The 25302-nt window shown below is 41.9% G+C and overlaps 1 protein-coding gene across 1 annotated transcript in view; it reads left to right on the forward strand.

The window, feature by feature from the left end:
• Positions 1 to 25302, forward strand: part of GALNT9 (polypeptide N-acetylgalactosaminyltransferase 9) — a 111613-nt gene that overhangs the window by 27751 nt on the left and 58560 nt on the right. The window contains exons 3-5 of the mRNA XM_026037618.1: positions 11565 to 11731; positions 13122 to 13296; positions 22658 to 22855. Of these exons, the coding sequence (XP_025893403.1) occupies positions 11565 to 11731; positions 13122 to 13296; positions 22658 to 22855 (540 nt within the window). The remainder of the gene's footprint in view (positions 1 to 11564; positions 11732 to 13121; positions 13297 to 22657; positions 22856 to 25302) is intronic.

A 25302-nucleotide genomic window follows, 5' to 3' on the forward strand; every position in this document is an offset into this window, starting at 1 on the left:
GCACATTCTAAGCAAGTCAAGGTTCCAAGTCAAATAATATAAATGGTTTTTAGTTGTTGGTGTTTGTGTCCTTGTGATAAAAACATGAACAGGCCAAAATGTCAGACAATTTACTCTTCTGTCTGAAATAAAACTGAATTGTAGACTCCAAGTTGGGGCAGTGTTTCATTTTAATAGTGTCAGTTCTTGCTTGTTTTGCCCATGTCTCTTGTTTTGAGTGAATTTAGTGCTAGTAGAAGTGAGATGCTCTTCAGGTTAGCCAGAGCCAGAAGTACATTGCTGTTGCTGGCCGGCAAATGTAAACTGTGTCTTGGTCAGATTGATCAAGATGCTTTCCAAGATTTTGTTTTCTGGAAGCAACACTTGCAAATTAAGCTGCTTGATAGTTTAATGGTGTTGAAGCATGGGTCCTCTATATTTGCTGCTGCTTTTCTCTTATTTATGTATTTGTTTATTTAGCTTCTGTTGGGTTGCTTCTAAACCTTCTTCTGTGATCTCAAAGACAAGCCCGAGCTAAATCTGATTGCTGTGTTGGGTGCAGCTCCAAGGAGGTGTGGAGGCTGGGTGCAACTCCTCTCCAGGAGGCCCTTGCTCTGCAGAAGGTTAACAGYAGTCATGGAATAGGAGGCAGAAAGGAGAAGCCACCAAATAGAGAACAGCAGAACTGGCTGCCCAGCACAAAGACACCTCTCTCCTTATACATCTGAATGAAACAGATAAAATGAGAACTGCCAGGCAAAATATAAATACCATCTTCTAAAGAGTGCACCAACAATTTGGGGGGGGGGGGGGGGGTGCAAGGGTTTTTATCAGCAAAGCGTGAGTCAGCTTTAAACTGTAGATTGTAAATCCAATTGTGCATTGCTTATGCAAAAGTCTGCCTGTTTCTCAGCTTCTAGAAACTAAACCCTGTGGAGTTGCATTTTGCCTGTGTAAGATGCCTTCAGATTGTCGAATAGTTGCCTAATTAGTTTATTTTCTTCTTTGCTCCAAAGCATGAGTATATTATTTATTCTAAGCTCCCCGGCTTTTGTTGGGCTGCATTTATGTATTTTGTCTTCAAAATGACCTAACACTGGCCAGCCTTTAGGGTGGCATGAAGCATACCTTTCTGGCAGAGACAGYAGTTCAGGCTTACCTAATGACAGAAGAATATTAACAGCAGCAATAATAATTAAAGTGCACTAAAACACCCTTGGGTTCTGCTGTGAAGTTAGACTGTACCCCTAAAATTCCAGGGGAAGGGCATAAACTTCAATGCCCTCTATCCAAAAGGGGAACACTTGTCTTGTGCAGCAGCTGGAGTGAGCTTGCATCTCCTCTGTGGCTGTTTCATTAGGACATGGTTCTCCTGGAGCATCACAGTGCAGTTTACATTAAACTTGAGATAAGAATGACACTGAAGCTTTGCTCCTGGATTTGTATGCTGTCTGAAAATATATATATGACCTACAGCTGGTTTATTGGCTTACTGTCTCAGCATTATTAACCCAAATGTGCCCAAGAGATGGGGAATTTGTATTCTGTTTGCTCTTTGAGGAGTACTCAATTCCTTTGCATGACAGATCTGAGCATCTCGGGAAGCAGGGGGAAGATTTCTCAAAACAAATGTTTGAAGCAAAGACTCAGGATGGAACAGGATGCATRTGTCCATTCATAGGTGAGAGATGAAGAAGGGCATCATTGTGGCCGCCACTTCAGTCTGCTGGGTAGATGGTTAATGGGAATAACCTGCTCTGTCAATGTGGATCACAGAGTTCTAGATTTTTGTCTGCTTGTGGATTATTTTCAGTCTCCAAACACTGAGACTCCAAAATTTCTGTCGGAAAGTAGGAAAAAGCACCAGAGAAAACAGAGTGGAAAAGGAAACGTTGTCTGAGGAGGGCAGTCGGCAGGAGCAGCTCTTGAGCGCGCAAGTACAATGGCCATCGGCACGTGAATGCAGGGAAATAGCAGCCTAGGTCCTTTGCCTGTTCATATGTAGAATTACATTACTGAAGCAGCTGGCTTGGTTTGTGATATGTGCCTAATTTCTTTCAATGTGAGTGAGAGGAAGGCGTATTCTGGCCTGTGAATGTGAAACAGGGTAAGAGCTTGTAAATATAAAAACTTCCCATACGATGAAGCRTTTTGCTGCAGTGAAATGAGTGCTCTGGTTAACAACTCTGTGCGAGACAGCAAGTGTGCCTGGATTTTAAAAATTTGTTTTTATTTCTGAATAATCAAAATCAAATTAAAACGCAGGAGTTTTCTGGAGTGCCTGGAATAAATAGAAGGTAAGAAAGTGTTGTTAACACTTAACTTCTAAATGGATGAAATTATTTAATACTGTGCTGTTGATCTCTAGCTAGCCTTTAATTTAAACAAAAGCTATGAAAGTACAGTTAGGCTCTAGTCCAATAAAGCACTTAAATATGTTGCTAGTTTTAAGTGTGAGAGTAACCCTAGTGAAGAGGAGGCACGCTTGAACGGGACTCTTTCCAAAATAGTTACAATACACCAAGAAAATTCCTACAAGTACCATTGAGAAAGATGTAGAAGGGCATATTGCCTGAGCAGAACTTCAGCGTCCAACCGCTCACAGGTTTTGCCAGAGCTATTTTTGCCTAGTGATTTCTTCTGTAGGGTCCTTTTCCAGAGTCCATTGAGGTCTTTGGATGTGCTCCACCAGCAGCTGTAAAGAAGCTTTAGGTGCTCAGGCAGCTTCCCAGCGAAGTCCACGCAGCACGTGCACCTTTATTCATCCTTTCTGCCTGCTGCCGAGGGACGTGCCTTTCAGAAACACACGGCTGATACCTCCTGTTTCTCTGCTCCTTGCCATAGAAAGCAGCTCAACACCATGGATTTAATACTCCCACTTTCAGTGCTAAATCAATGTTCTTTATGCATTTGTTCTTGGAACACCGGACTATTAGAACCATAATTCTTCCCGCATACCATAAACTTGGCCTGTTTTCACTCTGACAGAAACCAGTCTATTTAAAACAAGAGAAAAACCCTCTGACTACTGTTTAAACTCTTCTAGGCCGCTGCTCGTTAGATCTGTTGGCTTCTGCATGAGCTCCAGACACCAAGCACTCTGACTAGCAGAGTCCCGCTCCCGTTTTGGCAGCCTCATAACTGCTGGCACCRTGGGGTATTAGCAGCTTTGGCATTACTATCTGAGGGGTCTTTGCTTGGCTCATGACTGATCTCCCGTTTATATGTAACCCTCTAACCATCCCGTATTTGTACACAGGTATAAAGAAACATCCTGTTGTATAACTGGATTTGACCAGAGATTAAAGTAGGTCTCCTGTGAAATGCATTGGAGCCCATTAAAGAAAAGATTGTTTGCCAAACATTGTTKTATGTCCTCCCGAGACCATAAAAAACATTGTTAGCTGAAGTAATAGTGGGAAACGATTGCATTCCTCTATCCTCCTCCTCCCTTCCACATGCAACGTGACCGCAAGCCCTTAATGCAGTCCGTGAAGAGCTCTACGGTAGTTACCTTGAAAACTTTCTTATTGCCCTACATTTCTAGATAACACTGTGATACTCTGCCTCTGTCCAGCATTAACAGTGCCAGCTGAGGGACTGAGATAGTCAACATTAAACAAAGATACCTTGAATTTTTAATATTAAATACTTGCAGCAAAATTTTAAGTAGTCAAGGATAACTTTCGGTGTTTACATGTTATTACCAGAATAACAGATAGCTTCAAGGGTACAGCAACCTATTCTGGGCAAATGGAAAATGGTTACGTTACTCTTATACGTTATTTATTGAAAATTATTCCTGCTATTTTGTCCAGTCCACTATTTTTTGATTATATCTGGCATGAACTTCAAGAGCAGAGGCATTGCCACAGAAGGTGGAATCTTCTTTGGGTAGTTTTAGGCACTTTTATATATTTGAACTGTTAAGAGGTTAAATTCCTCTAGTTTTGTCCTTTATTTAGTATCACCCTATTGATTTTTACTTACGTTATACTTAATTTCAAGGACAGAGAGATCCTAAATCTCAGGTTTTTGCAAGACCCATTTTGTATTTGTTTTATAAGAGAACTCCTATTGAGTTTTCACTCATAAAGAGTGCAAGCTAAAAGTCCTGTTGAACCAAAAACAAGGATCTCTCAGAAATCTTGAGAATGATGATCTTAACTGTTCAATAAATTACATAAAACTAGGCAGAATATACGACATCTGGCATTTAATTGGTCTTTTTTTTCGAATTTAAGTGCAGTACCATTAAAAATAAGAATAAAGTTACATAGGGGGTGTATATTCTTTGGGGAATTTYGAAGAGCATTTGAAAGCAGACTTGATCTTCTCTGCTGTTTTCCAATCCTCCTAATGCTTTGTGATGCTGCATGCATACAGCCACAGGCAGATCCGAATGGGCACACTAGGGGATAGAGTGGAAATTTCTTGCAGATGGTATTTCAAAACATATTAGTGATTCAAGTTACATTGCCAAAAAAAAAAAAAAAATACTTTTGACTATAGAAAGATCTGAGCATGAGGTTTTTAGCCATTTTTCATGTTAATGAGAGAGCTTGTTTTAAAAGTGAGTGGAAGGAGTTTTAGCAATTTTTGTGCCTAAATAGATAGAAGTATTAGACTGTGATAACATGTTTCTGATGGTGTTTGTCTGAGAAAAGTCAGAAATAACTCCCTGAAGTATCCAGCTTCGTGTTTTACATGTGTAGCAGCTACTTTTGAGGAGTCAAAATAATCTGAAATCTATGGGGATACTGTTTGCAAGTGGGGATCATGTGCATATGTTAACCATTGGGTTCTTGATTGTCCTTGACTGACAGTTCTCAAGGCTTTCTACATTGCAAATCAAGTAGATTTGGCTGAAAAAAAAAAAGGATTATATTGGATTTTTACTTTTTCCTCAGGAAATGGCATAGAAAAGCAGGAGTTCTAAGATTTAGAAAGCTTTTATTTTAACAACCACTGYTCTTGCTCGTTCTGCAAGTTGTGCAGGCATGAAGTCCAACTGTTCAGTCTGAGAAYGTGGGAAATAGTTTGGGAGCAGAAGGGTGCTGGGAAATGCATGTGCCTATTGCGAGGGGAATTAATATGATGGTTAGGGCACAGGAGTTATTCTGGGGGTTGATTTCACATAGCGTGGGTTAATCAGCCTGTGCAGACTGTCATTCTCCTAATTCCTCTGTCAGGCTGCATTTAGCAACCTGGTATCTGTTGAAACACCTTTTGCTAAATGTACACAGGAGATTAGTATAAAGCTACAATTGGTCTGAACAAATCAGTCCTCACCACAACAARTACAAAGGAACTTCTTGAGAAGAACTCACCTAAAATTTGAAGAAAATAAGATGTTACTTTTTATTTTTATGATATGTTTCTGATTAGTATCAGAGGACATTTTTCATGGGTACAGGAATTATTGGAGATTAACAAAGGAASGAGGATTTGGCCAGATCTCTTTTTGGTGAATGTGTGTGATTTCTTATATTTTTGAGTGCAAAATAAGAGAAAGCCAAGCAGGCATGAGAAAAGAGCAGCTGAGAATTCTAACACTATGGGGTAGATTTTATATCACTGTTTATTATAATCCTAGAAATGACCGTGGACATCACTGTGTACCAGAAAGGCAGGGGATGGATGATACTAGTTGACCTCCCATGTTTTCCCTTTAATATGAAGACCAAAGCACCGTGGGGTGAGGAATAGATGCATTATATACCTAGGAAATGTGAGGGAGGTGTGTTACTTTTCATTGATTTCTTCTTCAAGACTAACTGCTGAAGCCTGGGAGCAAAGGTTGTGACCAAGGGAGCGACTGGAGTCAGATCATGGTTAGCTGGCTAAGCTGACAGTTCTGTAGCCTATTCTTTTGCTGCTTGTGGTCAGCAGTTGAGTTCTCTGCTGGCAAACGACGTATTTGTGACTTGTCACATTTTCCCTGTTGTATGAGTGTAGAACAAGAGAGTAATGCTGGTTTACTTCTKCATCTGAAAAGTTACCGTTAAATCTAGCAATAGCTGCAAAGCCTCAACGGTCCTCTGGAGAGAGAAACTGGATGTTGAACTGCCCTCTAAATTTAGCAAGTGAGCTGTCGTCTTTGGTTGTTCCCATGTAATTCACAGCAACGTTTAGGTACTAAAAGGTAACTATGAATGCGAGTTTATTCTGAGTCTGGGGTTCAACTGGGGTCACAATATGCATTGATCTGGTGGTTAAGGTAGCATTTGCTAGCAGCAATAAACAAGGATTGAACCATCTTTTGAATTTTCTTTTTTTTTTCATCCTTCCATTGACCATGTTGCCAGCAAAGGGCTATTCCTCCTCTTTATCCTTCTGTGGTTAGAAAATGTGAACATGGAGTACGATGCTGTCACTGCGGTGTGGAGCATTTTGGGTTTGCTTTTGTGATAGAACTGCAAAGGCGGTTGCTGCAGGCTCCAGAAGTTTGTGAAGGAGAGAACCTCACTGTCGTTTCCATCCCAGTGGTTCATTGGAAAAACATATCCTGTATTGCATACTTTAAAGATTCATGAAGCAGCCTTAATTTTGTTTGCATTTCTTCCTGAAGGGTAAAGCTGTCAGAAGTCTTTAAATGTATTGCCAAATCCATTTCCAAACTCAGTATATTAAGGTCTGCAAGCAAAACTCGTTTTTGATGTTAGCAAGTTTACAGACAGGAGAGAAGGCAGGAGAAAGGGAGTAGGAAAGATTTTCTTTCCCTAGTAATCCACTGAATGTGCAGCACTGCTGTAGTGCCAGCCCATTACAAAACAATAGTGCAACTCCAACAGACTGGAAGACCAGCTCAGATGAAGAGGAGACTTCACACATTTCTGCTACATCTCATACAAATAGAGCAAAAACAATCAAGGAGTGAATTAAGGCTTAGACAAAAGATTTCCTTCCCTCCTCTGCCTGCAAGCCCACAGGGCTGCCATGAGCTGGCTGATGTGCAGCTGAGAAGCTTTTGTTTTCTCATTGTCCCAATTTCTCATCTGCAACCTTTCCTTTGGTAGTTCATGTTTTTTTTACAAGGTTCCAGCCTGTCAGCTGGAGAGTCTTTCCAGCTTCTTTACGCCTGTGTAGACAGTGCTCACAGTTGGTCTTAAGGGGCTGGGAAATGTTAATCTGAGAAACCAGTTCTATGCAAGGGAGACTGCAAGTGAAAATCATCTCAAGAGCAGAGAAAAAGGATCTGACAACCAGCTCTCTGTCATGGACAAAGGAAATACCTCTGGGTTGCCAGCCAGGCTCCGCAGTGGCCAACGCTGAGCAAAAAAACCTCAAAGATTCTTCCCAAGACAGCAGTGGGATGCCTCGGGCTTGAGGCTTGGTGTGTTGTAGGACAGGTGCCTGAAGGGCTGGTTCACATATCGGGTCTAATCCATCCTCAGCTGGCGCATGGCAGTGATTAGCTGTGGCGTCGTCAGCCTTTGCTGGGAATCACTAGTCCTGGCTGCAGCTAACAGCGTGTTTCTCTCTGCAGCACACACGTCTGCCCTGGAGAGCAGACTTGCTCCTCGTGCAGACCTGAGTTCAGCGCCCGTTGTGCTCTGAGAGAGCTGATGACAGATCACMGTCCTGATGTAGAACCACAGTAATAGCAAATGTGAGCAATGCCTGGCCAGCTAGACCATTGCTAACTGCTACATAGCTCAAATCTCTGCTCTTTGATAAGTTCTTGTGAACTCCGTAGTGTTAGACAGATGTTAATGAGGTCAGGATTTGACTTTCAATTATTGTAATTGTCCTCGCTCACCCAGTAGCTACAGTTCGTAGGTGATCAGACCTACAGCAGGAAGGTGAGGAGGGCTTGGCAGGGCTCCCTCTCCCCCAGCAGAGAGCTGRTCTTGGTGTGTGTGCTCTGTGCCCGGCCAAGGGCTGCTTTGCTGCGTGTTATTAGTGCTGCCAGAAATGGATGGTTTCTTACTTKCTTAATTAAGTTCTTTTGGGGATCAGGTTGGAGAATGTAAGGGTCTGTTTGCTGGAACACCTTTGTGGAACATCACAGCRTGTTGCTGTGGAAGAGGACGATGCTGCTCTCTTTTGCTCTGAAAGTCAAATCAAGTTAGTCTGATAGACCCTGGAAGTCATAGAAAGCAGAACTTCGCATTGATGCTTTCTCTTCCATGTTGTCTTTCTGGGCAAATGCACAATTTTGCTTGTGGCCCAGAGATGTCAGATAACCTGAATGCCACCAAAAGCAGGTGATGCAGTTAACTGGGCATCACAGTTTGTCACAGGTGAGAAGCTATAGGCAACTAGCGAGGGCACGGCAGCTACCATGAGCGCGTGTTTCAGTGGTACAAGCTCCAGGGTGCCTAGTGGCAACTGTAATTGTCGTCATCGTACAGCAGCTCTAGGCTACGCTCACTCTTTCGTGGGTGAAAGGCTTGTGCTCAGCTTGCAGCAATAACCTGCCCCTTCAAATGAGGAAAAAAAAACCTTCTGGATCATGGAGCAGCGTTGCAAATACCCAGTGATCAGCAACAAACCCTTCATTGCATTTTTTTCACAAGTTATTCCATTTGTTATTAGGATTGAATGGCTCTTACCAGGTGTTAGTGAAGTTGTTTCTGTGTGTGCTGTGCTTGCCATGGCACGAGTGCCTGGCTTCGCCGCCGCAATGCGCTCGGTTTGGTGTCAGCATCCCAGCAGGAGCAGAGCTGATAGGACGTTGTAACAGGACAGTGGGCATAGTCATTCCTTCACGGTGAGAAGTGTTTGACTACTGCTGCTGCCACTGCTTGGCTTGGAGTGTCAACTGCTGGTTAGGCTTTCTTGGAATGAAGGAAGTATTAACTGTAAACTGCTGCAGCTGATATCTAATTGCAGATACCCTGGGAAGCATTTGGGCGCCAATCCAGCAAAGCACTTAAGCACCCACTGGTTTTGTAAGAGAAGGACCCCTTGCCTGGCATTGCTCTTTGTTCACAGACATCCTCTGAAGTGCTAGTGGACCAGTGCCTTTCCCTGACAACCTGAGCACATCTATCTCGTTTTCTGAGRTGACTGAAGGAGGTGAGAGTCCAAGGTTGACTGGAAACCTGCAGGAAATAAACTCCTAAATCACTGATATACTTTGAAAAGTTTACTCAGCTGGACAGTGTTTTTCTGCTGTTCTTCAGCCTTGCTGTAATAGATAAAATTGCGACAGCCTTTTAACCCCTGCCAAATACTGAGAATTGATTTGTTCATCCAGGTACTCCTGTTGCAGTTGGGTTACCCTAGATATTCTAATATGCAATGATTGGAACATTCTTTTCCAAAAACAGGCGAAAGCAGCTTTCCTGCTATATCCTGCTGACAGAGAGGGGTGAATTCACAGAAGGAAGGTTRCAGTCAGATGTGACTACAATGACTTAACCCAGGAGGAATAATGAATTCAGAACAGCCTGTTATCAAAAGCAGCCCTGCAGTGTGGATAGTCGTTGAGCCCCAAGGCAAGAATAGAGCCCTGTAAACAGAAGAGCTCTTGGAATCACTYTTTGGGTAATAATGCATTGATTTAATATGAGGAAGAACGGATAGATCGAAAGCAAAGGTTATGATTTAGATGTTTTGGTTTTAAATGTCGAGTTGGAAATACTGATCTTCTCAGAACATATGTGGGATGAGAGAGGAATAAAGCTGGAGATKAGCCCTACCTAATCAGTCAATCTGGGTAGAAAAGTAGGTCTTGGTMTCCAGGTGTTCCAGTCCACTTATCAGGAAAATTGAACACTTTTTCCTTCAGAAAAGCTCAGCAAAATTTCTTGATCAGAAGGGAAAGCAAACCTAGGCTAAACCACTGATATTCAGCAGTTCCCAGTTATTTTCTAGCTAAGATACTTTGCTGCTTCTACAGCTACCACTCTACCTCCAATGCCTGTGTTCATGCTCCCCGACCCTTGCTTGTGCCTCTGCGTTGCAAGTGCTGTTTTTGCTGCCCTCTCAYCCTCCCTGTTCCTCTTCCTCCCCTGCCACAGCCTTCCCCCATCTCCCCAGGCTTTGGCTATGCTTTTTTTTTTCCCCTTCACTGCTCCTCCAAGTGCTGCCTCACTTTCCCTGGTAACGCACCCACTAGTTGATACCTGTCTGATTTGCCAAAATACAATTTACTGTGCCTGGATGATACAAGTGAGGTGTGGAAGCAAATTGCTGCCAGATCAGATGTCTCCCATCATGGGAAATCTTGCAAGGTCCATATTTTTAACAGATGACATTCATATTGCAGAAATATTCCTGATGAATTTCTTTGATATGTTGGTGAGGTCAACAGGAAAATCACCTTCAAAGGAAAAATCAACAAGGCGTATATATCAGAGCAGGGAAAGCTCCTGTAAACCTGTCACCTAATTCTAGCATTATTTTTAGGTTGTATACCAGTCATGCATTGAAGTTTGACACGGTGGTCTTCCTGGAGCAGGCCAGTAACGAAAGGCCAGGATGTAGCCATAGTAGCACTGTGATCAATGCCAAGTATTCCAGGTCTTTCAGCAAGAAGTGCTGGGATGACTCGGAATTAAGAATAATTGCTCGTTTCTAGAATTCATAACCTATTTCCAGAGGTTACCCAGCAGTCAAGTGGTTGCTCCCCCCCATCACATCCAATAACTGTGGATAGTGGGGAGAAAAGTGGTCATTATGCCAAAGTAATGAGCAAAGAGGTCAGGAAGTTTGATAAGAGCAGGAGAAGTCATTTCCTGTGATATCATTAACGGTATTTTAGAGAGCAGGTTTAGTAATTGCTATGGTAATTCTGAATGGCTTTTGACTGTGAGAACATGGAGGTAATTTTTTAAAGTTAGCATCTTTGCTAGTGGGAGAGAATTTCATTAAAACAAAACAGCAGGGCACTGCAGAGGGACACGATGGGGCTTGGGGACAGCARCATCTCTGCTCTGTGCTGTGTGACTTTGCAGATCCTTCTGGACCTCAGTTTTTCTTCTCTAAATGATCTGTGGTGACTTGCATGCACCAGTAAGCAAGCACACGAGGAAACTGGGAATCTCAGGACACCAAGGTGATGTCTCAGGGCAAATCAGTTTTATAAATATCCCAGCACAGACAAGTCTGTAAAACAAACGAGCATCATAGGTTTGTTACTGCTGTGCAAGCAACTAATCAGAAATGGGAGCAAATGCTTTTTGTGAGGGTAAACCAAAAGTTTGTGTGAGTAGTTCCTGGTTTTACAAATGTGAGGTCTAACTCAGGGTTAATGGCAGCGCTCTGAAGTGGTTTTTTTTTTTTTTTTTTTGGAGCAGAGTTGTTGATTCTCCTGTGATTTTCATGAGAAGCTTTCAACCTTCCAGAAACTGCATCCTCCTACAAATCTGTATGCATGCAGATATACTCCCATTTTCACCAGCTTACGAAAAATTAGCTGCCTTCAGCTATGCTGCTTCTCATCAGCTTTTGCTCAGTCTTCATTTGCACTCAAAGGAAGCTTTGCTTCAGGACTGCTGTTGATCCAGATCAGTTAGAACAGGGCAGCAAATCCACCTGTACTGGAGAGGATGAAGCAAATCCTCCTGAAGGAGAATGGGAGGACCATGTTGAGTGTTTTGTTGGGCCTTCACTTCTTCCTTTCTTCCCCCCAGGTGCAAACAGATGACTTACCCTGATGACCTGCCCCAGATCTCCGTGGTCTTTATATTTGTCAACGAGGCGCTGTCCGTCATCCTGCGCTCTGTGCACAGCGTCGTGAATCACACCCCGTCGCACTTGCTCAAGGAGATCATTCTGGTGGATGACAACAGTGACAATGGTGAACACACATAGGTTTTTTTTTTTTTTCCTTAAGTGCTGTGTCCCTAATCAGAAGGAACTTCGTTGCTTCAGGCTGGACTGCTTTTTTTCTAATGTGGGGCTGAAGTGATATTGAGTCAACCTGCATTTAAACARCTGGGGGAGGAAGGTTTTATATGATTTATGGCCTAATAATAATTCCAATCATAAGCTGATATAAATTAATTTACCTCCTTTGAAGGCAGTGGAACTTAAAAGACTTTGTAGCTTTGATGAGACAATCAGTTGGCCAGTTTCACAAAACTGTGCATAAATATTAATTATTTATACAACAAACATTATGTGGATAAACCCTGCTGATTCCATTGGAATTTCTCTCAGGATGAATGGCATTTGTACTAGTAATCTTAATGCAGAAACAACCCCTTTTACCAATTTTTCAGGTCCAGAACAACACCATCCTTTATAGCCCAGAAGTTTAAATTCTGCTTCCAAGGAAAAGTCAAGTTACAGATTCACCTCAAAGATAATTTCAACTCTTTGCATAGAAGAACACCCTGCTTTTGCTTCATTTATGTGGATGTCAATAATACTAGATTTKACTTCTGATTTTTTTGATGTAGGAAATAAATCAGCTATGTGAGTGAAATAACAAAATGGACACACAGCACCTGCTATTCACAGGTCACATAATTAATTCATGTAAAAATAGCACTTCTATTAACAACCATCAAAGTGAAAACACGCATGAGCATGTGTAGGCTGCAAGCAATCTGTGTGTTTTGTAGGACGTTGCAATGAAGCTGAATAAAGCAGTGAAGGAGATCTGCCCTTTCTGCAGCTCAGTGCCTGAAACTGAACAGAGAAAAGAGGAGTCTGTTTGTAATGTTCAATGCCTGCTTAGTTGAAAGATTAAGACTGGTGTTGAGGAGTCGAAATATATTTAAGGTGAACACCTGAAGGTTAGGGAAAATTGATTCTGATCTGAATTAGATTTTGACCCCAAATCCATTAAAAGGTACTTGTCAAACTCTTCATGATCAAGATAAATCAGAAAAAAAACAGTTTCTTCTATGTTGTAATGCCACARGGTCAGATTTGCTCTTCTAGAAGTCACTACTGGAAATGATCAGGGTATTGCAAGAGTAATTATTTAAAAATATTGTATACCCCTATGAGTCTACATAAGCGCTCTGTCTGATATGTGCATTTCTCCTGGTTGATACCCCTGCAGCAGATCCTTGCCACAGTTGCAGTACTTGGTTTGTGTCTGTGAGGGCAACTAAAGATTAGGCAATATTCAGGCATTTCCTTCCCTGTCTATTGGAGAATAAATGAGATTTAAATCTAATGTCACAAGGCTATCTTTTTTTAATTCTAATTTTTTTGTGTGTTTCTTTGCCCTGCAGTTGAACTAAAATTTAATCTAGACCAGTACGTCAATAAGCGATACCCAGGCCTGGTGAAAATAGTGCGCAATAACAAACGAGAAGGACTGATTCGAGCCAGGATCCAGGGCTGGAAAGCAGCGACCTCTCCAATTGTTGGTTTCTTCGATGCTCACGTTGAGTTCAACATTGGCTGGTAAGAGGTTTGGATGGCACTGTGCTTATCTTTTGCATTCAATATTCSCACAGGGAGAGCAGTAGTGTTGCACTGTGCTCTGCCTCTCAAAGACTGCAAAAAAGATTTGCTCAGCCACGGGGGAGCTGAAGGACTGCAGGGATGAGATGGCTGTAGGCTGCTGTTATCACATTAGCAATTACATTTGAATAATATTCTTGATTGTTGCAACATCACTGACAGTCTGCTGCTCTCCTGGCTCTAGCACRGCTCACTGGAAAGGGAAGCAATTTGCAGTGCTGTGAACTGAAGGCTTCCAAACCAGACAAGTGGGGAAATGCCTCTCAGGAGCTTCCTGCTCGAGGCAGCTAGGTGCTTTTGTACTTCATCTCCTTGTCATTTTCTGTCCTTTCTTAGAACATGAATGCAAACCTGATTTCCTCATAAGTTTTGTTGTGTTAAATTTGAGGGAAGCATTGWATTATCTCCTGTGCTTTTAATGGAACTTGAAATTTTACAATTTTACCAGACCTTTTCTGATCTTTTTTTTCTTTTTTTTTTCCTGCAAGGGGAGCAATGTTAACTCTGGTAGGCAGCAGTTTTTTGCCTAATGGGCCAAATCTTCAGTTGGAGTAAACCTTTGCAGCACCACTCAGTGGCCAATACTTGGCGTTGCTGGAACTGAGGGCTGAAGGAACTGATATGTAGTCAGCTTTGAAAAGGGGCTTTGGGGACCTACAGTATGCAAAATGTTTATGTTTGAAAGTGGTGCTGCTGTTTGATAATGATGATGCAGGATTATGGTGTCGCTGATTGTGCTCTGCTGGTCTGGGAGATATCCTGAATTTAAAACTTAAAAATAGCTGCGCTTACAGCCACGGAGAAACTTAATTGCAAAGGAATGGAGTGTTTATTTTTATATGTTCATGAATATCTTCATAAAATTGAAGCTGCAATGAAGTAAGTCTTGTTGTCATGCACCTGGTTTATATTCACTTTTTTTTTTTTTAGAAAACTATATTTTCTGTAAGCTTAATAGCCAAGCTTAATTAATTTACTTTTAAGCAACTATATCTTTCAAGTCGTTGCAAATGTTAATGTAGAGTAGTATCGGCTACTRGACAGAATGTGAGACTGAAACCTGGCAGGGGTGACAGTTCATGCTCTGAGTTCTCTCTGGGGCACACTCAGGAAAACACATTTACAGGATCAGTTGGTTCATTCAACTGCTRGGTCTGCTTTTCTAAAACAAATGCCTTCTTATAGCCTTTGTGCTGAGATAGATTCTGCCTKTTTTGCAACAGGGATGGTCAGTCCCTCCCTATTTTCTTCCTTGAGCTTTGTGGACTCAAATTCTTGCCCTTCTCTTCTGTGCCATCTTCTACTCTTTGGGTTTATTGGTCAATCACAGCAGTAAGTGAGAGTGTGTATATTCATATATTCAGAGGCCACATGGATTGCTCCCCCTCGGAGATGTCTGTGGATTATTTGTGAGTCAATTAAAAAGAAGGCAATTCCTTTTCCTTCAGACAAGAGCATTAGCTTTTGGGTTGGTTTATGTTCCAGCTATAATGCAATTTTAGTTTTCCACTCAATGGCTGTTTTATCTGCTTAATCGGTTGGCAGGCGAATTCATAAAGAAAGTGAGGAGGATTTCATCACTTTCTCATGAAACATACAGGACTGTGACAACAGCAGCAGCAAAAACTTTACTTTAAGCAGTTATTACCACATTTAAGGGTGAGGTTTTACCTTATTGTGGGAGAGTTTTACAGGCTCTCACAGCAAAACTCTCCAGGGGCACTTCTTCTAAACTGAAATAAAATCTAGTAGGATATGTGTTTAAAAAAGAAAAAAAAAAAACCCTACAGCCTTGCAAGTCAAATTAACTATTGAATTATTTATTTTACTCTGCTTAATTGCTGCTTTTTTTGCCTCTCAGGTATTGGGAACATATTAGCACAGGGCAGAGATTTTCTACTGACCTGTTTGCGTTTGGTGGAGTGAGCTAGTTCTATTGCTCAGACAGCAAAAGTTGAGAGGACCAAGTAAAAGGGCAACCATTACTATTAATTCACAAATGAAACTTTAAATGAAAAGTAAAAAGTTCCCTGCACAGTTTGTAAAATTCTGCCTGTTCTGCCAYGGCACTGCTTCTGTTTTTAATGGTTACTCAGTGTCAACTGAAGTCAGTGTCTAGAGCAACATCCCAGCAGAACCAATGGCACTGTAATGTTCTGAGCTCCCAAATACATCCATGAATATTCACAGCGGGAGCCATCCTTCCTGGCTGCTCCTGCCTGTGCTCAGAAAGGCAATGGGACAAGTGTCCTGGCGTTGCACAGTTGTGAAGGGAAATACTGATGGCCAAGAGGGGAACAGGAGCGGGATGGAAGGTGGCCCCAGGAAGACAGGAGGATCATTCTGCAGCTCCGTTTTATTCTTGCTCCTGGCAGGGCTCAGCAAGGACAGTGGCACATGGACAGGCTTAAAACCCCTGGCACTTGTCAAGTGCACTCATTTCAGTCTTAGCATAAAGCAGAATCTGCTCTCCCGCTGTCAAGTTAGCTCAGAAAAGACAAGAATTCTTTTCCAGTGCTCTTGGAAATTGCTGTTCTTTGGTCCTCGGTCCCAATTAGTTTTCTATATATTGTACAGCTGTGATGGGGGGAAAGTAGCTACTTTGCCTGTATTTTTAACTGTGATTTCCAGAGAAAGCCATGTTACGTGGCTGTGCTGTGGGGGAAATGCTTCTGTCTGTCAGTCTGCAGCTTCAGCCAGATTTGACAGAAGGCGAAAGGTCTCAGAGAGATTATGTTCCTAGAGGAGCTGTGGAAGCAGGCAACTGAATAGTGCTCCAAATCAGCACGGCTGCTGACAGGCTGCAACACGTATTCATAGCGGATAGAGCTGTTAAAAGCACCCCAAATATGAGGGAAATGGGGTAACAGTTTGCAGCTGATCACCCATGTGATCCTACCCAAGGACCCAGATGGTTGCAGTGCGCCACATATCACAAAGTCCAATACTCACCAATCATATCTGATGCTTCTTGATTTTCTGTCCTAAATTTTATGGGCAGAGAGGCATTTTCGTTTTCAGAGTAGGAAAAGGCAAGAAATAGAGTTGAATTTGAATAAAATTTAGATGGAAAGAGTGAATGGAAACAGATGGTTTGGGGAGAATATCCCTGTTGCAGTCCTAAAATGCGTTACTAAAAGACTCCAATAAATGGGAATATAGGAGGAGGTCCATATTTAACAGCTTACTGGGAAGGCAAATACTTCAGCATTTAAAATATATATCTTTGTGGAAGATTGTACATTCCTGCTTGAGCATATATTTAAGTCTGTAAAGTTCAGTTTTGCCTTCACGCCACTCAAGATTTCAACAGTCCTGCTCTGTGAGTTTTGTATTAAGTCTACGCATTGCACATTAAGYAATGCTCAGTAGCACTGGCTACAGAGCACCTCGTCCCACCACTAATTATATTGCAGGAGACGTAGACCATTATACAGTCTCTTGCCTTTGAAGGATGGAAAAGAATGTGACAAGGAGAACTGGAATACATGATGGTGGGGATCAGAAAAGAAAGGACAGCAGAGATGGGGTGTTAATTCGCTGGCTGAGAAAGAGGACACGTTGAGTGAAGGAGGGCAGAAATTGGTAAGTGAAAGACAGAGATGACAATGTATTGACAGCCATAAAGAGAGTGCTAGGAGGCATAAAAGAAGACATAATGATAGAGTATTATACTTCCTATCTTAGGAAATGCTTTTGCACATATCACGGAGGCAATACTGGAGCACTGAATAGAGTTATGCAGTATTGTAGTAATTAAAATTTTGCCAGACAAAGGGATAATATCAATGAGGAAGCAGTGAAATACAAGAATTTCATCAAAAAATTTAAATATACAAAGAGAGACAGGGAGAACCTGACATGAGAAAGGACCTGAATTACATGTCTAGTATCCATCAATCTGTGTCACACACAGACCATCATTATAGATTATCCCTGAAGTTGGCCATGCTTTAAAAAGATAGAAAATGGGAATTTTAATGAGCTAAGAAGAAGAACTAAAGATCAGGATCCTCACATCTATGGATAATACGTTATAGAAGCCATTTTATACTGTAATGTGTAGTGCGGTTTGTTGTAGCAGCTTTAAGAAACAGGTTCTGAAAAAAAGCATGTGAAGGAAAAATGGAGCTGATCTCCTCCTAAACTTCAACAGTTTTGTTCATCCCATCTGCTCTGTAATGCCACAAGGGAATGCTACAAGCTCCCCACTGAAAGTTCCTCTGTTAATGTTTTCAGGCAGTACATTGTAAGGCACAATGTCCAACATGGTAAACTGAACTCTAACAGCAAGTGAACTCTCCGTGTTACTTTTCCAGTTGAGCTTACATGGCTCTTCAGACCTTCTGCAAGGTCCTGATGGATCATCCCTCCTAATAAATAAATAAATAAATACCAGAGATGAGGGTGGTAGCTCCTAGTCCGTGCCCTGTGCAGTCCCTCCGTTGCTGAGGGTTCACAGGTACCATTCCTGTTCAGGATGCAGTTTATTACAACATCCCTGGTATCATGTTGATTTTCATTTGGGAAGTTTTGTTTAGATGCTTATGCAGATGCGAAGGAGAGGACGTGTTAGTTGATGGAGTTTCTCTATTTCCAAAGCCTTAATACTAACTTAGGATCAGTTTGGTAACTTAATGGAATATATGTTTCAGGTAACAAATGAATCCTGATATTAGCTGAGTAAGGAGGGCCATGTGGGCCTTGCAGATGTATTCAGCTCGAATTCAGAACACATGCCAGAAAAGCAGCTTCACCTATTCATCCACCTAAACAACCTAGACCGTTCATTGAAGCATCCTCATTGCTTTTCAGTGGTGCAGAAAAGAGCTGTTCAGATTTGGCAGCCGAATGCTGATCTTCAGCTTTGCAGCAGGCGTTTCTGCAGCGTTCACCCCGTTCTGGCCGAGGGGCTGCAGGTCTGCAAGCTCCCAGGGCCTCGAGGAATGCTGATAGAGATGTCAGGAGCAACATGTGGRGAATTTGTTCTCTTCCTCTTAGAGACGGAAGAAAGGAGTATTTTTTTTTTTTCCCCAGTGCTCTGAACACTTATTTACAGGAAAGGTATTCTGCATGAAATATTCCTTACTTGGCTTCAGTGAAGAATTATATATGTCAGTGGATTTGCTTGTCTGCATCTGATAAATGCATATTGTCAGTGAAAGCAGCCTATAAAATCACATAGAGAATAAGCTTTCAGTTTACACAGTTTTTTTTTTTTGCTTAATTCTATGCTAGGTTTTTACTTCACGATAGCAAGCAGTGGTGCAACCAGGGTAAAGTATAGTGTTAAACCCACTGAGCAGTAAAATCTAACAGGTCAGACCATGTTATCTTTCATTATATAGAAGAGAGCGTGCCGAGAGAAAAGCAAAATCTGTTTTGCGAAAGATTAAAAAAAAAAAAAAAAAAGGGAGGGGGAAAGGATATTTTTAAGAGATTACTTCCTCCTTTTTGATTGGAATAAAAATTAGAATAATGATGATAGGAAAAAAAAAAAGACAGATATGCATCTCAGAACAACCCAAAGTCGACCATTTGTGACAGGGACAGAATTTAGGAGAAAACTTTCCCAGGACAATCCCTGTCACTTAGGAAAGTGTTMGATTTTGGACATATACAGAAGTGTTATTTTGAAAGAGGAAGGATTTTCGCACACGCACGGTATAAAGGATCTACCTAAGAACTGACAGGAGCTCTAGGTGGTTGGCTGAGCTCTTYAGTAGACCCATGGAGATACAACTTTCCAGATGTTGTGAAGACCATTAAAGCAGGGAAGTCGCACAGTACCCAGCCTACAGCATGCATGTGCTCTTAGATGAGGTGTTAATTCTTGCCTTGTGCCTTTTAAAAAGTCTGCTTGAAGTCAGCAGGTGGCTTTACATATTTAAAGAGAGAATTATATAATCATGCATGCTGCTGAGCTCATTGCTAACTAGTTTCATCTGTGCTTGCGAAGAAGCTGGTCTTTTTAAGCTTTGTGGAAAAAACAGGCTTTCCCATTGGCACAGATACTCTGGCAATCTCATTAGGGTGTAGGATGATATACGGGTTTTGTTTGCTGTGATTTCCTCTGGAGTTTGGGCTGTTCTGCGTTGGCCCAGTGTTAAACACAGAATGCATGTATGCATTTAAGATGCCTTGCCAAAGTAGCAGTCTAAATTCCCCTTACAAAATTGACTCCTTTGGAATATTATTCATTTCACCCATTTTCAGTGTCTCTGTTATTATAAGAAGAAAAATACCTACATCTGCTGAGCATGAAGCGAGTTCAGGGTATTGCCTTGGATGTAGAGGTCTGTATTGCAGATATCTGACATTAAGCGAGAAGAATTCTGTAACTCTTTTAGCTTTATCTTTACATGATCTCAATCTACCCTTCAAAGTAAGATTGTTGATAAAATAATAACAGAAGGAAGAATTCTAGAAGTAAATGTAGAAACTTGAGAATAACTTTAAGCATTATACACCCAATGATTAAAGGGCTCTCTTTTGTATCGACTTCTGTGGAACTGAGGGCCTTAACATTTGTTATCTTTTCTTGCTTTTCAAATGCCTGTTTTCTGTGACAAGTATGAGTAGGAATGATGGAATTTCGTTGTTACGAAGGGAACATGTTTGTAGATTTTTGCTTCAAAAAGCTTGTAGTTGGTTTTCCTGCATTTGCAGAGCAGACCTGAAGATACTAGGGTCAACCATACTATGTTCTTGCAGGTTGTGGGAGTGAGTGTGGGAACTCTGTGTCCTGTGATGTGCACAAGATCTGGCTAGAGGGGCCGGTCCCTCTGCTCTGTGACTTCCATGATGCACAAAATCTGTCCTAGCAATACTCAAGGGATGCAGGAGCATGTGTGAGATGTCATTGGGTTTGCAAGGGCACTTGGAGATGCTGTTGGAATGAGGACTCTGAAAATGGTTATTGTTAGTTATTGCAAGCTGACTGAACCAAAAGTGAGGGATGGGCAATGCACTGCCACAAATGACTGCAGAAGTGGCTTCTTGCACCTCTCTCTTATTCCTCCACAATTATTAAATAAACACAAATAGGAGACAACAACCCAGAATGAAAGAGCAGGAGGAGTTCTCTGCCCTGTTGTCCTTTCCTCTGGGCTCCTGCTGCAGGTTCTTCCCTCTCAAGAGTGACCTCCTCCAATATGATGTGTTTTTCCCACAACCACAAGTAACAGGAGGTCCATCTTCCAGCGGCCCGCTGCTAATGACATCTAGACCTGCCTGGTATTTTGAAAGCTTCAGTTTCTGAAGCCAGAGGGGAGTGCCAGAGCCCTTTGCTGATGATACACACAGCAATTACCACAGCCAAATGATTCATGGTGGGAGAGGAGTGTCTGSCTGATGTCTCAGTTACTCTACTGCAATTTCTTCTGCTGTCTCCAAGCTGATGAGTGCCGATGTAATATGAGGAGAACAAAGTAGATTCATCTTTTTCCCATTCTTCCCTGCTTTCTTGGAGCAGCAAGAATTTTTCTGTTGGACACCTGCTGTTCTTTAAAGCAGTTAATCTCATAACTATAATCTTGTGTAAATAACAGAAGCTGCTTATCCTGGTTTGGGAGGTCACATTGGCTCGTTCTGGGTCTGCGTGAGGGTGGCCTAAAGATCTCATGATTTTGCAATCTGAATAATGTACCGAATCTTTCACATTTCTTGTTTCTCTGATCAACAGAAAAAAACAATTATTTTATGTTTGGGGTGCTGTTCTTTAAAGGACATGCAACAAAAAAAGAAAAAAAAAATAAAAAGGAAAAATGCAGTCCTGCTCGTTATGGACATTTTTTTCTGGATGAATCCAAATAACCCCCGTTGATTCTTTGTGGCTTCTTCTCAGAAGAAATAATGCAACATCTTGGTTTTTTTTTTTTTTTTTTGGTCAGATATGTTCTTTTTTTACATTGTTTTGTGATGTTTTATTTGCACTAGCATCACAGAATCTGTATCTATTTGTACTGATGGAAGGATAAGTAGGAAAGAAGGAATCAGGAACAAGACCTCATTTAAGTAAAATGGAGTCTGTGTACCCAAGACAGGAGCATTTTAGCTATWTTCAAGTACAGAGAAAATGCTATTTTCTTTCAGAAGAGATCAGAAATGTTATGATACTTCAGATGGATAGTGGAGGATGAAAATGAAGGTTGAGTTACTTTCATAACTTGTCCCTTTCTTTTAGCCRACGCAAGAAAATATATGGTAGCAAATAAAACATAAAGAGGCAGAATTGAAACAACAAAGGAACAATTGCCTTTTAACCAACAACAAAAGAATAATGAGAAAAAAAAAATCAGTGTTCAAATCCYGACTAGCTCTGTGAATCCCAGCAAACCCCCATCCCTTCAGAAAAGATAGATGTGAGAGCGCTCTGAAAGATCTTCAAAGCTTATTTCAAGGAGAAACAGTTACAAAAGAGTGAACCGGTGGCTCCTTCTGGTGCAGCTGAGAAGTGCTTTCTGCCCTTATGTAAGCCTGCTACCTCTATAGATCGGTTTCTCTGTAAATTCAGAGCAACTTCAGACTACCTTGGCAGCAAATGAATGTTTGCACTGAGGAATTATCCTTTCCTGAAACACTTTGGAATGTAGCTTCTGTTGAAAGCACATTGATGCTTTAAAGGCTTTGAAATGACAGTGCATTTCCTGTAGTTTGCTTGCTGCTTTTGCACCATCTGGCAATWGAAGCCCTCTTGTCGCCGAAGAGGTCTGAGAAGACCCAACGTGACCACTCTTGTCATTCGAACTAGATGCAATGGGGTCAGTTCTTAGAAAACAAGATTAAAGCCTCTGAGTAACCTTCAGACTCATTCAGTGCCAGCTGTGGGTGTTGGGGGTTCTGCAGCAGGGTCAGCAAGAGCAGCCCCATGCTAATCAATAGCAGKTGTCCTTGTGATGTAGCCACCAGGAGGTCATTTACTTTCAGGTGACCGCAGTATCTCTCAGCATCTGCCCAATGCACACTGAAATTCCTGATTCTCCAGACATCAGAATACTTGTTTGGCAAAACTTTGGGTTGCTGAACTGGTAGGGTGCAGGGTTGACTACTGGTCTTGAAGATGAAGGGCTGTGTCACAGTACAGCTCCATGGAGACAATAATTAATATGCTGTTGCTGGGTGAGTTATCCCTCACCAAGCCCCCAGCCTGTTGAAGGTACTGCACCTTCAGTCACCCTAAGCAGCTTTACAGGCTGTCATCTCACTGGGTAGTTGCTTGTTAGAAAGCTTCAGAGATTGCAAGGAGGTACCTGGGATTACTGCRTGTCTCTAAAGCGTTTCCCTATTTTCATTTTCTCAGGGTGGAACCTGCACTTACCCGGATCAAAGAAGATCGGAAGCGGATCATCTTACCAGCAATTGACAATATCAAGTACAACACTTTTGAAGTGCAGCAATACGCCAACGCAGCCCACGGCTACAACTGGGGCCTCTGGTGCATGTACATAATCCCACCGCAGGACTGGCTCGATAAAGGCGATGAGTCAGCTCCCATCAGGTACATCTCCCGTGCGCTGTCACTTTGGTTTTAACAGGGTCTCCATCTCAGCTGTCTGCCGAGGCGGGATTTAAGCGAGGGAAGACTTGCAGGTTTTGTGCAGGGATGCGGAAATGAAACTGCAAAGCCGTGGACGTGCATCTCACACGTGAGGGCTATCCAGGCACTGCGAGTGCAGAAATGCGGGTGCTCTTGCTGTGAAACTGTGTTTCAGACTCACATTATGGCCCTTAGGGTCTAGCAGGATCTATCTTCTTATCTTTCTTTTCTCCAGCATACCCTAGCGTGAATGGTGAGTCAGATAAATGTAATGTTTTGTATGACAAATGCAGGTATTTTGTATGTGATTTCAAAGAAGCTTCCTTTACTTTAGAGCTTTGGATCTCTGCCCATACCAGTTTCCCAGCAGCACTAGTAGATGTGTTAGCCTTGCCTTGTTGAAGGGATGCTCTTTTCTTGGAGAGCCCTGTGTGATTTTTTTTTTTTTTTTCCATTGTATGAATTTCAGAAAGAAATAGGATCATGTAGTGAGCACACTATTGTYTTTTCCTCCGTGAGATAACATTTTACCTGATAAAAGTGGATTTTTTTTAAAAAAAATACTTTTCTAGAAATACTGATGGTGTTTTGGGGAAATGTTACTGTCCCAGTAGGAAAATAGGAACATTAAGAAAAGAGTTTTTTCCCCTTTGTTTAAAATTCATGTCTGCTAGCCCTTCCTCTCTGGTGCAGATGGCTGTCTCACAACTCCTCTGAGATGTACCATACTGGTTGAAGGTTACTATTTTTAGTAAATGTTGAAATAAATGCTATAAAACTATGAAGCCTGAACATGCACTTGTGCCTTCTTTGCCCTATTTTTGATATTTCTTAGGTGRAAAATTACCACCTTAGAGTTATCTTCATCTTAATATGCATCAGTCTCATCTTAAGGCACCTCTGTGTCATCCGAATAGAAGCTCTGGCAGAGATGATGCTCTGTTTTCCTTCCCTCCACCTTGACCTGCGGAGGAAAGTCCCAAGCCAAGTCCCAAATAATCCGTTTCCAATCTATTACTTCAACATACTCAACTGAAAGTATCCAGGTGGCCTTATGGAAGGGAAAGAATGTACATGGACTCATGGACTGCTCACATTTCTGAGTGTTGGGTTGGATGGGGCTCTCTGCCTTTCTTTCCCTGGCTGAGAATAATATTTAAATCTGTGATTAAGTTTTGCAGTTGCTCTTAGGTTCGTTCATGTGCCCTGTGACTGCAGAAGACTGCTATACCTTAACATTAACCTTATTTATGATGGAACAGCACTGTACTGTCCCTTTGCTCAGCTTGAAACCTCAATAAGTAGGAAATTAATTGCTTAGGAAATCAGTTTTCCTAAATATCACACTCTGCTCTCCTCAGATTGTTTTAAAAGTGCGGCAGGTGTTTTATATCTCTTCCCAGCCGGCCCTGAGAAATAGTTTATTGATGAAGAAAAATTAATCAGGCAAACTTTTCATTTCTGAAATCAGGGTTTCAGATTTTTATTCCCTAGAGGTTTTGCACACTCCATTACTTCCAGTTTATATGTGGAATCACTGTTTCAATTTCCACATGAGTCATTCTAGTATCTGAATGTCCTCTGCTCTGGAGTCAATGGTCACATAAACCTCAGCAAGTTCCTCAGGAAGGATTTTCAGTGGAGGTAACTAGCGCACCCACTGAAGTATGGGAGAATCTGCAGAGCATTTTTGGAAAGCCAACCACAGACCTTTCTAATAATGAATGCAGAAACTCATCGTTGTAACACTGAGAGAAGAGTTAGCTTCCTTTCAGCAGTACAGGCTTGCTAAGTTGGGCTTTCCTCACATTTCTGTTCAGCYTCTTGCTGGATTTCTACTGACAAGGAGTTAGACTGCCACAATTGTGAATCAGGTCCAAAAAACCAGGCACTGAGTAATGTCAAAATCTGATGCAGGTAAGTGGCTGGCTCCCAAGAGCAGCAATTGTGTTCTGAGCAGAACCTGGATGAAGAAACTCTCCACTTCGACACTGCGTATTCTGCCCAGAGAGGGAGGTGAGACAAGCAGAGCTGGGAATAGAGCGACTGACCCATGCCGACAAATACCAGGAGTGCCGAAATGCTCTGATTACATAAGTRTATCTCCTGCAAATTATGAATTACATGCCCTAAAATGCAGAGACATCAGTGCTGAACCGTGAACGTGTACACGTCTCTCTGGGTGCCTCTGCTTGGGAGGCAGTGATCTAAGAGAGATCCATCCATTTTATAGCCACACTGCCCTGATTTCTGATGTGCATCCCGAGCAAGAGCACTGGCATGGATTTGCTAAAGCATTTKATTGTGCTGCTTTTTTATGCCTGGTTGTAGAAACACAATGCAAATCTGTGGCCTTTAAATGATATGTCAGCGTAATTATGGTCATGGAAAGAGAATATGTGAGTGTT

This window comes from Nothoprocta perdicaria, unplaced genomic scaffold, assembly GCF_003342845.1.
Source record: "Nothoprocta perdicaria isolate Ctin4 unplaced genomic scaffold, notPer1 scaffold_2, whole genome shotgun sequence".
Taxonomy (NCBI): Eukaryota; Metazoa; Chordata; class Aves; order Tinamiformes; family Tinamidae; genus Nothoprocta; species Nothoprocta perdicaria.